The following is a 13675-nucleotide window of genomic DNA, read 5'->3' on the forward strand; positions in this document are numbered from 1 at the left end:
CTGCGTGTTCGAATCTCGCCATAGGCATGGATGTTTATGATTGTCGCGGGAAATACCAGTAGTAGTGGTGGTCGGTAGTAGATGGCGTTGGTGTAGTTGCGGTCAGTGGTGGAGAGAGAGCTGTAGAGCAGGTGCCCACCGCCCACCTTCGATGAGTCTTTGGACTCCCTGGAGGTGTCTAATAATAATAAACAGTGTTACTGAGATAAAGAGCCAAAAAGGCTTCACTTCAGCGATGCAAAATTATACAAATTAAGTGGATATTTGTATAATTTTGTATCGCCGAAGTGAAGCCTTTTTGGCTCTTTATCTCAGTAATTCTTGGTGCACCTGTTTGCAAATCGTATGGTAAAGAATAACTTCTGCATCACTTAAACCTCAGTATTTACATCTGGGTCTAACTACTCACTGATGAAACCTCAATAAGGTCGAAACCGGTCTGGGTAGTGACTCCCCCGCCATAATGTATAGCGTCATACATGTCCGTAAAGAGATGTGCTTTATATTATAGAAAATACTAAGGATAGTGATCAGACTTACTCCACCTTTACTACGAGTCGCTCTAACATGAACCAGGTGTTGGCTTACGCTTGGATCTGCCGAAACGTTTATAGTTTCTATATATTCGACATGAAACTCTTAGAGTCTCTATCTTAGAGTTTCTATATTCTTCTTGGAAATAATGTTGTATCCACTTATTTTGTATAAATAAACAGTGTTTTTTTTTTCATGAAACAAAACAAGAATATATTTTATTTTTAAGTAATTTTGAATTATATCAAATTGTATAATTTAATCGATAATAAACAATATTTTTTCATGTTTACCATAATTGTGATATTTTATCCAAACACGTATAAACTGTACTTACGGTATGTATGTATATTTCGAAAATTGCAGCACTCCTATGATTTCAAGCCACGAGCCGCCACTGATGTGCTGTGAATATCAATAAGCCCGCTGTCTATTATTATTATTACATGACACCTCATTTAAATCATCTCAGCTGTTATATTTATGTGAAGTTCAAGTATGCATTTATATCATAAAACTTATGGGTGTTGTTTTAATGCACTAAACCGGCGTGGTTGGGATTTCTATATTTTTAGTTATAAGTGGTCTTACCGTGGAAGGCGGCAGATATCAGATCTGAAACATGTGGAATGTGATCGTTCAAGTGACAAAGATTGCGGTATAGATGTTTCACGCTTTGATGAATTGAGTATCAACGATGTTGATCGCCAAAATAAAATAAGGCAAATATATAGAGAATTTCATGAACACAAATTGACAAATAGAGGACTTCCTCCACAGTTAAAAGTTAAAGATGTGATTAAGTTGTTATCTTTCAATAGCCAAAGTTTGCGACAGCGGTATTATGCATATCTTAGCAAGATGGAATATATAAGGTTAAGGAATGAACGGCACGCTGAAAAGCGTATACGGGCAGAATTGAATAGCAAGCAAGATGAGAATGGATATAGGTTATTTCTCTCGCCATCACAGTTGCACTTTCTTAAACTCTGTGACCATAGGCTAGCAAAGGCAAAATTGTTTGGCCCAAAACTTGTAATGGATTTTGACTATGACAGATGTATGAAATTTAATGAGAAATTAGTATGTGCAATGCAAATTATAAAATTGTACACACTGAATAGACTCAATCCGTACCCATATGATATACATATATGTAATTTACATCCAAACAGCATGACGTTAAAATACTTAGAAAATAATTTTCCTGATTTTTATCACAGCAATAATTTTTTAACAATAACTGACAAAAGTTATCTGGACATCTTCCCTAACCACAATATTATTTACCTTACTCCTCATTCGTCTGAAATTTTAGAACACTATGAGCATGATGCAGTATATATAATAGGTAAGTTTTTGTTATTATTAAAATACGACTCCTACCCATGAAAGGGTGTAAACTTACTATAGTACATTAGGCTGTGGGTAGGCTAATTTTTTTTTAAATTAAATTTTTACTCCAACCTTTCATTTTAACATATGAAATTTTGAACTGTACGAGCTTTTAGGTATGTCAGGTTCCCTTTAATTACATTTAATAAATTACGGAATAGTAAGCCAAAAGCAGTGACAATTAAGAATTTTAGTCTCCCTGTTGCAAGTTTATAGTGTGTTCCCAGGTCAAGCTGGACTTCCTCAGCACTAAAGGGGATGGGAGTACAAGCAGGAGAAACCCTGTGAAACTATGCATTGTAGGGTGTCACAGTAGTCGTCATTTTTTTAATGATCTATATGCTTCTGCTTTCAATATACTAAGTACAAGCAAATGCAGTGTTGAATTTAACATGCACAGCAGCCTAAGCATTACAAGAAAGGCAACCAAGTACTAATCCATATTTTATGGATTAGTACTTGATCATAAATGTTTGTTTATTAAGAATTTCTTTTTCTTGCCACTAATGGCAGACAAGAAGTAACAGTATTATTTAATAAAGAAATTTTCTTTAGCATCAGTTTCCAACATGCATCTTCAAAAGGTATACAAAATTTCTATGATAGTACTATATAATTAAGTTCATGTAGAATAATATCATCATAACAGTTAAGAAGGTGTTTTTCAACCAACTGAATGAGTATATTTCTTCAAGTAAATTCTTTTATGGATAACACTGTACAGTACTGAAATTTGTTTAGGAAGAAGTAGGTAATTTTAACATGCATTTATATGGACTTTTTCAATTATAGATGAATTATCCAATTTCATTCAGAATTTATTTTTATTTATTCATTTTTTTTATTTTCTTTGGAAACTCAGATTTTTTTTTATCCTCCATACAGGCAGATTGGCCAGAGAATACACACAAATTAGATCTCAGGGAGATATTTCATTTATGACCATCTGGTTAGAGATATAGGCCAATAGGACAAAATGTTATTGGTTTCTGCTATAGACGTGGGAGTCCAGAGAAAGATGTTGATACTCTGCCTCAGCAGATTAAAACAATGAGTGCAAGCCAAGCAATTGTTGTAGAGGGTGGGGACACTTCATGTATGGAAATATAGATTGGAAGGAGGAAAAGACACATAGTAATATGGAAATGGAATTTATCTAAGGGGAAATTACCTGAAACAGCATATGTTAGAGGGGGATGGGGTTTGAGGATATTGAGTCTGGTAATAACATCAGAAGGTCATCTATAACTACAGTAGTAACTACCTTTCATCAAGAAAAGTGACAATGCAATTTTATAAGTAATTATCCAACATGTGGAATTCAGTCAAGAGAGGGTTTATGAGATATGGAACTACAAAGCTGTTGATTATGACAAAACTTAGGTGTTAACTTGGAGTAATGTCATGGCATAAGAAGCTACAATGAAGGAATATCAGTAGTGCATGGGAAGTGGACAGGAATTATTTGAGAGAGAGAGAGAGAGAGGTGGTATCAGACTGCATACCCAGGATCAGGAAGATAAACCAAATAGACATTAAGTGGATGAATAGCAATATAAAGCAGGAGCTGGAAAAAAAAAACATTGTATAAGGAATATAAACAAAAATGTGATCAGCATGCTCACGAACAATATAAAATGCAAGCAAGAAGAGTGACTAGTATCTAAGGATGGCTGAATTGGATTATGAGAGAAAATTAGCTAAGCAGACTAGAATAAATCTGGAAAGTTTTTTCACTATGTAACGAACAAGAGAAAGAATGATTATAGAAAGATAACTTTACCCAGTGTTAATGGCAAGAAAGTGATAGAAGCAGAAGAAATAGTTCAGCAGTAAGTGATCACTTTGGAAAGGTGTATCATCTAAATGGAGACTTTCCAGTTACTGATGTGAGAATTGAGGTAGAAGAATAGAGGTCTTTAGCATGAAAAATATCAATGAGAATACAGCATTAGGACTGGATGGCATGTTGGCCAATCTGTAAAAGAATTGGCAGTGCCTCTGACAAATTTCTTTAATCTAAGTCTCAACTCTGGCAAGGTTCCAAGGGAGTGGAAAAAGGGTAAGATAGTTCTATTATGTAAATACAGCTATAAGACAGAAGTATAAATAAAAGATGCCAAGAAATTATATTCTCTTGGTTTCATCCTTTATCCTAGTTGTTTCTGAAAATAATTCAAAAAAGAATATACAGAAAATGTGAAGACACCATCAGTGATAGCCAATTCGGCTTTAGAAATGGTTTGGGAATGAGAGAGGCTCTTTTCTTTTCTCAAATCTTATTTCAAAAATTTAGTGACCAAACAAGGAAATATTCATTTGCTTCATCAACTTCAATTAAGCATTTGACAAAGTCCAACTTACTAAAATGATTGAATTATTAAAATGAATTTGATTAGATGGTAAAGACATCAGGATCATCGAAAACATATTGGAACCAACAGGCATCTGTTCAAGTTGACGACATTATTACAGACTCCATTAACATCAAATGAGGAGTAAGGCAAGGATGTGTGCTGTCACCACTTCTTTTTAACATATACTCAGAAGCCATATTTCAAAAAATCTTAAAAGGAAGAGAGGAAGGGATTAATGTAAATGGTGAAATCATCAGTAACATCTGATATGCTGATGACACAGCTCTCCTGGCTGTGTATTCAAGATCTTCTGGAACTAGTGAATGAAGAGAGTGAAAAAAGGGGATTAAGAATAAATATCACCAAAACTAAATTCGTGGTCATAAGCAAGAAACCAATTCTTAATTCAACACTTTCTCTAAACGGGAAACAAATAGAGTGACAAAGTTTAAATATCTTGAATGATGGTTAAATGAAGAATGTAATCCAGAAATGGAAATAAAAGAATTGAAATGGCAAGAAAAAATTTTCTCCTAATGAAATCAACACTGTAATCGCAATTTAAATTTATGACTTAGAGTATACATGGTTTGTACTGCTGTACAGTGCAGTGACCTCGAAGACAACACCAATAAAATAAACTTGAAGCTTTTCAGATGTGGATATACAGACAAATGTTAAAAATCCCATGGACAGCAAAAATGTCCAATCAAGAAGTACCGAAACAAATGGAGAAATCACATGAAATTTTAGATGCCATAAAAAGAAGGAAAACTGCATATCTTGGTCATCTACTTCATAATGAAAAATAAATGATTCAATTGATTATAAAAGAAAAGATAAATGATAGAAGAGGACAAGGAAAACAAAGAAAATCTTGGCTGGCAGACGTCGGACAGTGGACTGGCACGAGTTCTCAGTGACTGTTCAGAGTGGCTGAAGAGATCGCTCAAATTTTGCCAAGGTGGTCACTGACCTTCGATAAAAGATGACACCCGAAGAAGAAGAATGTATGGAAATATGACTTCTGCATTACTTCACCCTTGGTATCACTTCTGGATCTGGCTCCCGCTGATGGGACTTCAATAAAGGTCGAAACTCATCTGGGTAGTGGCCCTTCTCATAATGCAATGATGTCTGTAAGGATATGGGCATTGCATTATGGAATACTAAGATAATTGATGTGAAGTCATTAGTATCTATATACAAGTAGCCCAGCCATGAAGTGACTTCACACACAAAGTTGTTTGCTTACACTTGGATAAAGGATGAAACCAAGAATATAATTTCTTGGCATCTTTAATTTATAATATCACCAAGCGATAAATCTTTTAAGATAGAAGTAGGAAATTACAGACCAAATAGCATTTCAGGAATGGTGGTTCAAGTATTTGAAAAGTTGGTTAAAGGTAAAATTCTGAACTAGGTGGATAGGAATATCATACTTTACTTTGGACAGCACAGGTTTTTAAAAGGTAGGTCCTTTTAGTCATTTATTTACATTTTATGATAGTGGCAACAGGATTGGATAAAGGAAACAATTTACACCATGATATTGCTGAACTTTGGAAAGTCATTTAACAGAATATTGCATGAAAATCTATATGAGTTGGAGTAAATTGGAATGGATGGGGGTTGCTGACAGACATTGAATCTCAGTATATTGTGCATTGAAATCGAGACGAATGAGGACACCTACTCTTTAATTTGCATATTAATGTTATAGGAAATGATTTGGTATGTGTGGAAAAGATATGCAGTTTATGTAGATGTCCTGCAAGATGATTTAAATAAACTGTCATCATGAGTAGAGAATAATGACTGTCATTTCAATGTTGCTAAATGCAGGGTTATAGACCTTGATTATTATTATTATTACGTGACATCTCTAAGAAGTTCAAAGGCTCATCAAGGGAAGGCACCTACTCTACAACTCTCCATCTCCAACTCAATCCATCAACTACAGCAAGCCACATCGTATACACCAACACCATCTAGTGTCCACCACCACTAGTATTTTCACAGACAATCACAAACATCCATGCTTATGGCAGATTTGAACCCACAGCCTTATGGCTGGAGAACGGGTACGCTAACCACTCGGCCAATGAGGCCGGCACTTAAGGATGAAAATTATTATTATTACGTCACACCTCCAGGGAGGCCAAAGACTCATTGAGGGAGGGCACAACTCTCTGTCTCCACCAACTACAACCAACCGTAATTACTATCATCATCTATGCCAACAGCATCTACCACCCTCCACCACTAGTATTTTTACAGACAATTACACACATTCATGCCCATGCTTGGATTTGAACCCGCAGCCTTTCGGCTGGAGAGTGGATATCCTAACCACTCGGCCAACCAGGCTGGCAATCACAAACATTGATGATACTGGAATGAAATTAACAAAGCTAAGGATTGGTGGTGATGGTGGACAGAGATCTGAAGTTCAGAGGGCATATTGCAAAAGTTAGCAAAAGGGATCAAAGAATTAATTGGATGTGGAAGAATACATCGAGAAGATAGGGAGGTTTTTATCCATCTTTATAAGGAGACCATGGAGATCAGAAGGTGGTGGAGAGTATGCATTGATGTGTGACCAAGCTGGTTAAAGTCTGTGGAATGCTCAATATGAGGAATATTTTGAAAGTATGTGTCTTACAGAATTTAGTTGACAGCCAGGGACACTATAGAAACTTATAAACTGTTAAAGGGATTTTATAACATTGGCACAAAAGAAATTTTTCAGTACATGACAAATAGGGAGTAAACAAGTAGTCATCCATGAAAGTTGTGTTACGTACCCATATAAGAATAATATATGCAAATAACATAAATGCTATTAGCGGACAGTAGGCATGGTGTGTAGTTGTTGGATGGGGTACGTGTAATGCATAGTTGGTGGGTTGTATGGTGTAGATAAGTCTGTCTCTGTAAGTTGTTTTACTCCTTTGGAAGTGCCACATAATAAAGTTTACAGTATTGTTAACTTTTTTTCTTCCTCTTTCAAATTAGTCTGCTAGATTGGGGGTGATTTGTTAGTTTTCCAGTGTTGTCAAATCATTATTTTGTCTTCTAAGATACTACTAAATGCATCAATCCAGATCTTGATTTCCTTCTTCTGGTCTTGCTGTCTTGGCATCATACACCTCTTTTGCCAATATTTCTACTTTCATTCTCTCCTCCTCCTTTGTCTGTTTTTTAATATCCGTTTTTTTAACAATAATATCACAAAAACTATAATGCACAAATGTATGGGGTCAAATAGAAAGAAATAACTGATTGATGTATATGTCGAGGAGTGGAACGTCATTATCTTTGGGGAAAGACTTTTCCAAAGAGCAAAGGTAGATAGGTAGTGCAAAATTTCCCATGTGAAAGGCATAATGCAGAAACAGCACATCTGTTTGCGCATTATGAGAAAGTAATTAGAGCGAGGTTGTGGAAAAGAGGTCATCCTTGAATCAGAGTGGTCTTTTCTGAATAGCATCAGAAGATAGTGATATCTTATTTCTCGTAATAAATTTAGTTTATTCCTTTATCCAAGTGTAAGCTAACAAAGTTTGCACTTGAAGTATCTTCAGGACTGAGGCAACTTGTAGTAAAGGTGGACCAAGCTCTCATCACTCCTTGTCTCAGCATCTCCCATAATGCATCCCACATGTATAATGCTGTGCATTAAGGGAATGGCCATTACCCAGACCGGTTTTGACCTTTATTGAGGTCTCGTCAGCAGGAGCCAGACCCAGAAGTGGTGATACTAAGATAGAAGCAATGGAGAGGTTATATTTACTTATACAAGTTGCCAAAAGGTGTACCACCTTATTATTAAATTATTCTGGATTTAGAGAAAGATGTTGGAAGTTTATTTTCTAGTCTTTTTTTTTATACATAAGTTTTGGTACCTCTGATTGGATTATATTCTTTATTTTAATAAACGTGTTATATGTTTAGAAACATATCGTCTCAGTATCCAAAATTAACTGAAGAACTGTTAAACCACAGAAATATTCATATTCATTTAATAATAGTGGCTGTCAGTTCAGTGAAGTAAGTATAATGTTATGCACTTTGATATGATGAGATTTTCCATTGGCATATCATGTTGATGGGATTATGCTTGGAGGATCTGATGAAGCTAGGTGTTCGAATTTATGGGGAAAAAGAAATAAAATTTCAAATATCACATAGCAAAGATCATCAATACAGTTTGGAGGATAATTGATGCTGAAACAAACCGTAATGTGTGAGGATAAGATCATTTTGCCTCTCTAAAGGCCTTGATGTGACCTCACCAAGACCACTATTTGTAGATTGGTTTACTGGATTCTGTGGCTGGATGGTTATTGATGGAAGTGGAGAAATATTTCGAGTCATTAAAACAGACAGCTGACATAAAGAAAATGGAAAAAGTGGTTCTTGTTGGAGACCTGAACAGCAGAGTAGGAAATGAATCTCACCAGGCATATAGAAACATTTGGGGAAAATTGGTATGGTAATAGTAAGTATTTACTGGACATGGAGAGTTCACATGGAGAGAAGACACGAGAAATAAAAAAAGCCTCATTGACTATGTCATTGGGATACAAGAGTATACAGATCATTAGTTAGTACTAAGCAGAATAAAAATGAATATCACATTAAAATGAACAGTATATAAGAAAGTTTTAAAAAGAATTAAAGTTGAGCAGCTTTTACAAGTAAATTATAGACTTGACTATACAAACATTATTTAAGAAAAAATGAAATAAATTAAACAAGAACCAAACCTTGGAATCTCAGTGGTAAAGAAAACATTGATTTCACAAGAGAGGTATGCTGTTAAGTTGTCTGCAAGGATAGAAATATAAGAACACTATGGTGGACACAAGAAGTTAAAGAAGCAGTCCTCGAAAAAAAAAGAAAGCATACCAAAAGTTCCTAGCAAATAGGTCAGCAGATGCCCTAAAAGAATACAGAGAAAAATGCAGTGACCAAACTGTACCAGAAAACTTTCAAGAGGAATGCAAAGAAGAGTATATATATATATATATATATTGATACTTGAGGTAGAAAAGGGCATTCAAAACTTGAAATGTGGAAAAGTTTATGAGTCATGAACTCTGCTTCTTTTATCCCTAAACTCTGGAAATATTCTGAAATACAGTAAAATCTCAACTGTGAAATGTTATGATGCAGCCTCAAATCATAGCCTCATAAAGAGGGTAATAACTTCATTTTTTCTTGTTAGCATGTTTTTCAACATCCAATTAATCCTTTGAGCTATTTTACGAACTTTGCAGCATGTCCTCATGAACTTCAGTGCTGTCCACCATCATCGAAGTCCCTAGCCTCATCAGTTTTCCTGATATGGAAATGTTGGATAGCCTATACACCCCCAAGGGGTATTCAGGTTACTATGACAGGACTATATGCTTAAGTTTACACCATTATTAATAAACAATTTTCCTCCAAATCATTCTATTACTTGCAAACACAGTCCAATATTGTCATATCTAACATTCTGTTCTTCTAAAGCACTTTCGACCAAATCAATTCATTTAGACCTTGGTCTTCCTCTGGGTCTCTTGGTATCAAACACCTGTTTTGCCCAGTTACAGCCTTTTGAAATGCGAACTTTAATTATAATCACCCTATTATGTGTATTATTTAGCACCCAAGCTTTTCAGTTTAAAAGCTGCCTAACACTACAGACCACTACACCCACATCAGTATTACTTCTGTGCCAGTGTGCATCAGCAAATTCAGAAGTTGTAGTTTCAGATGTTTTATATAATGTCCCATAATGATTATATATTAATGATAATAAAATTTGGCATTTAACTTTTTTTTTTATTTTAGATAAATTATTTAAAAAAAAAAAAAAGAAAAAACATACAGTATCTAAATATATTTTCACTGAAATTTAAAAAGTATATTTTATTCCTCTTTTTTTTTTTTTAAATTAGGTGGAGTTGTGGAGTTATATTCTTGTAAGGAGCATTCATTTGATAAAGCTTCAAGAGAAAAAGTAAGAGCACTTGCATTCCCTTTGGATAAATATCTGCCGTGAGTATGTTTATGTTAACCATTATTCAAAACCTGTATGATATGCCCACCTGATTAGCCAAGTGAATAGTATTTCAAATCCTACTCTGGACAAATCCACCTAAAGACTCATATTTATAAGTCTTTAGGTGGAACATATGGAATTTCTATTTTCATTAGTCAACATGAGATTGAACTTTCTTTTTTATTGGAAACTTCAAGTTAACTTGGAAAATACTGCATTTCATTTTTAGAGTGAGCCTTCTATATTTTCTCACCCTAACATACCTGTACTACTAAATGTACAGTGGGTTAACATTTCATGGATGCAATTCACATAAAAATAAATAAATGCACACTTTTCACTCATGCAGCTTACCTTCTAGAGCAGACTTTGTCAAAGAACCCTTGAAAAATAATTTTTCAAGTCTAAGGGGAATACCTTCATTCTTTGTTTATTTCTATATTATATGATAAAAAACTATACCATAGATTATTATTATTATTATCCCAAGACCCCATGTAGTCAAAAAATCATCTAGGAGGTCATTTTGTCATACACACAACTCATCATACCATGCCTTAAACACACTCAAATTTCCTGCAGACACTACACTCTCAGGCAAGGCATTCTAATCATTCACAATTCTACATGCAAAAAACCTGCTTCTCACTCCCCTGCTCACACCTTCCTTATACAGCTTCCAGAGATGTCCTCTGGTTCTCCTCTGATCTCCCACTGTTTGCTGTAAAACCTCTCCAACATCGATCCTATAACAACCCCTTGCTAATTAAAATAAGATATATGGAAAAATCTCATCAATTCACTCAGTTTAGCGGAACTACAGTACGTGAAAAATCATGTAACGCGTTCTCATACAACACTCATCCATGATACTGACTGAAGAATCTCAACACATGCGCAGATTGTCACATGAATGTTCAAACTTAGCTCCCTAACAGTTACAAACGTTTCTGTATTCTTTCTTAATTTTTGTGTGTACCGGTAGAGCCTTGACAAAGTTAGACAGTAGCTAGCGAAACTGGTCTGCGTTTTTATACTAATATATCATCATCATCAAATTCCTGCCATGTACCCTCAAGGGGTGTACAGGATATGATAGTACCACATGAAAAAATTACATCATTACTAACTTCCTATCTACAATTTTCCTCCAAATCAGTCTGTTGCTTGTCAAGACTCCAACATTATCAGATCTTATATTTCTATCGTCTAAGGCACTTTGTACGTATCAATCCACCTATATCTTGATCTTCCTCTGGGTCATTTTCCTGCCAACCTGGCAGAGAACACTTGTTTTGCTAATCTTTTCTCTCCCATTCTATTTAAGTGACCATACCATCTGAGATTAGCTCTGCTAACGCATTCCTGGATGCTGACAATGTCAAGTTCTTTCCTAATATCCTCATTTTTAATATCATATTGCCATTGATGCCATCTGTTCACGCCTCTAATCTTTCTCAGGACTCTCATATCTGTGGTCTCTAGTCTTTGGTCAAGTGTTTTAGTTCTGACCCAGCTCTCAGATCCATAAGTTAAAACTGGTTTGAACACTGCCTTGTATACAGCTAATTTAGTGCTCTGACTAATTTCTCTCTTATTCCATATGAATTTATTCAATTGACTTCCCACATACCAGCTTTGCTGATTCTCTTTCCTATTTCTATATTTAATTTACCATCTTCAGTAAAAATCGTGCCTAAGTAGCCGAAATGTTATACTTGTTCCACAGGTTCTCCATTCACAACACAGTTGACATTTTCAATGATTCTGCCTATTTTCATTGTCTTTGTCTTTTTATTGCTGACCTTCATACCATATCTATTACAACAGCTATTCAATTTAGTCAGAGAATCTTGCATACTTATAGCGGATTTATTTAGAAGTATAACATCATCCGCATAAAGCAAAGAACTGACATTACCTTCTCCAATTTTGATATCACGTTTAATACCACTTTCCTTCATAATGTGATCCATATAGATAATGAATAACAGAGGGGATAATGTACATCCTTCTCTCACACCAGATTTAACATTAAACCATCTTCCTGTACTTCGTTCAATTCTAACTGCTGACTTACAACTCAAATAAAGACTAAGTATTGCTTGATATAATGCCCCATTGACACCATATAACTGCAACGTATTGAATAGCTTATCTCTTGGCACCTTGTCATATGCCTTTCCAAATCGACAAAACTTTTTTTTTTTTTTTATTATTATTATTATTATTACCACGGGCTACTCCAGGAGTCCTTAGACTCATCGAGGGAGGCCCTAAACATCATGTTCACGCAGCTGTTCAACATTCTCACAGTATCTATCATACCTTGCCTTGAACTCGCTCACTGTCATAGCACCCACAACAGACTCTGGCAGCTTATTCCACTCATTTACCACTCTAACTTAAATACAGATCTTTGTCATATTCCCATGCTTTCTCGACTATTCGTCGTAAAGTGAAGATCTGATCCTGACAGCCTCTATTTGGCCTGAATCCAGCTTGTTCTTCACCCAGCTTTTCTTCCACAATTCTTCTCAACCGTTTCTCAAGTATACTTGCATAGATCTTCCCAGGAACACTCAGTAGGGAAATACCTCTGTAATTCTCACATTCAATTTTATTTCCCTTTTTATATATGGGTACTATGAGAGCTCTACTCCAATCATCGGGAATTCGTCCCTCTGTCCAGGCTTTCTGAACTATGCAGTGCAGCCACTGTAAGACTTTTATACCACCATACTTCAGCATTTCTGGTCGAATATCATCTACTCCTGCTGCCTTTCCACATTTCAAGCCTTTGATGGCTTTTCCTACTTCAAGTATGGATATGTATTCCTGACTGCATGAATGGTCAGTGTTTTTTACCACTGCGCTGTCATCACTGCTTGTTTCATTTAGCAGTTTTTCAAAGTAATTACTCCATACTTCAAGGATATCTTTTTCTCCTGTTTTCATGTCATCTTTATCATCTCTAACTCCTTTTACAGCACTCTTTCCACCATTCCTAAGCTTCTTCAACAACCTCCAGAATATTTTGCCACCTTCTTGATATTTATTTTCTATATTCTTGCCAAAGTCTTCCGATGACTTTTGTTTAGGCTAGTTATACACAGTGTTTGGCTTTCTTACATTTGTCTCTGTATTCTGTAAGAGTAAAAGCTGACTTATTTGCCAGGAACTTTTGATATGCTTTCTTCTTTTCCTTCACTGCCTCTTTAACTTCCTGTGTCCACCAGGGAGTTCTGATTTTTTTATCCTTGCACACAACCTCACCACATGCCTCTCTGGCAGAATCAATCAATGTTTTCTTCAGAGTTTGCCACTGAAT

The 13675-nt window shown here is 35.4% G+C and overlaps 1 protein-coding gene across 2 annotated transcripts in view; it reads left to right on the plus strand.

The window, feature by feature from the left end:
* The first annotated feature begins 944 nt into the window (after window positions 1-944).
* Window positions 945-13675, plus strand: part of LOC150099466 (mitochondrial ribonuclease P protein 1 homolog) — a 47361-nt gene continuing 34630 nt past the window's right edge. For both annotated transcript variants that reach the window (XM_090403973.1, XM_090403975.1), the window contains exons 1-2: window positions 945-1885; window positions 10241-10340. In XM_090403973.1, coding sequence (XP_090260099.1) covers window positions 1033-1885; window positions 10241-10340 — 953 coding nt within the window. In that variant the 5' untranslated portion in view covers window positions 945-1032. The remainder of the gene's footprint in view (window positions 1886-10240; window positions 10341-13675) is intronic.

This window comes from Typopeltis vanoorti, chromosome 14 (assembly GCF_054136105.1).
Source record: "Typopeltis vanoorti isolate ZY-2024b chromosome 14, IOZ_Tvanoo_1.0, whole genome shotgun sequence".
NCBI classification, from domain to species: Eukaryota; Metazoa; Arthropoda; class Arachnida; order Uropygi; family Thelyphonidae; genus Typopeltis; species Typopeltis vanoorti.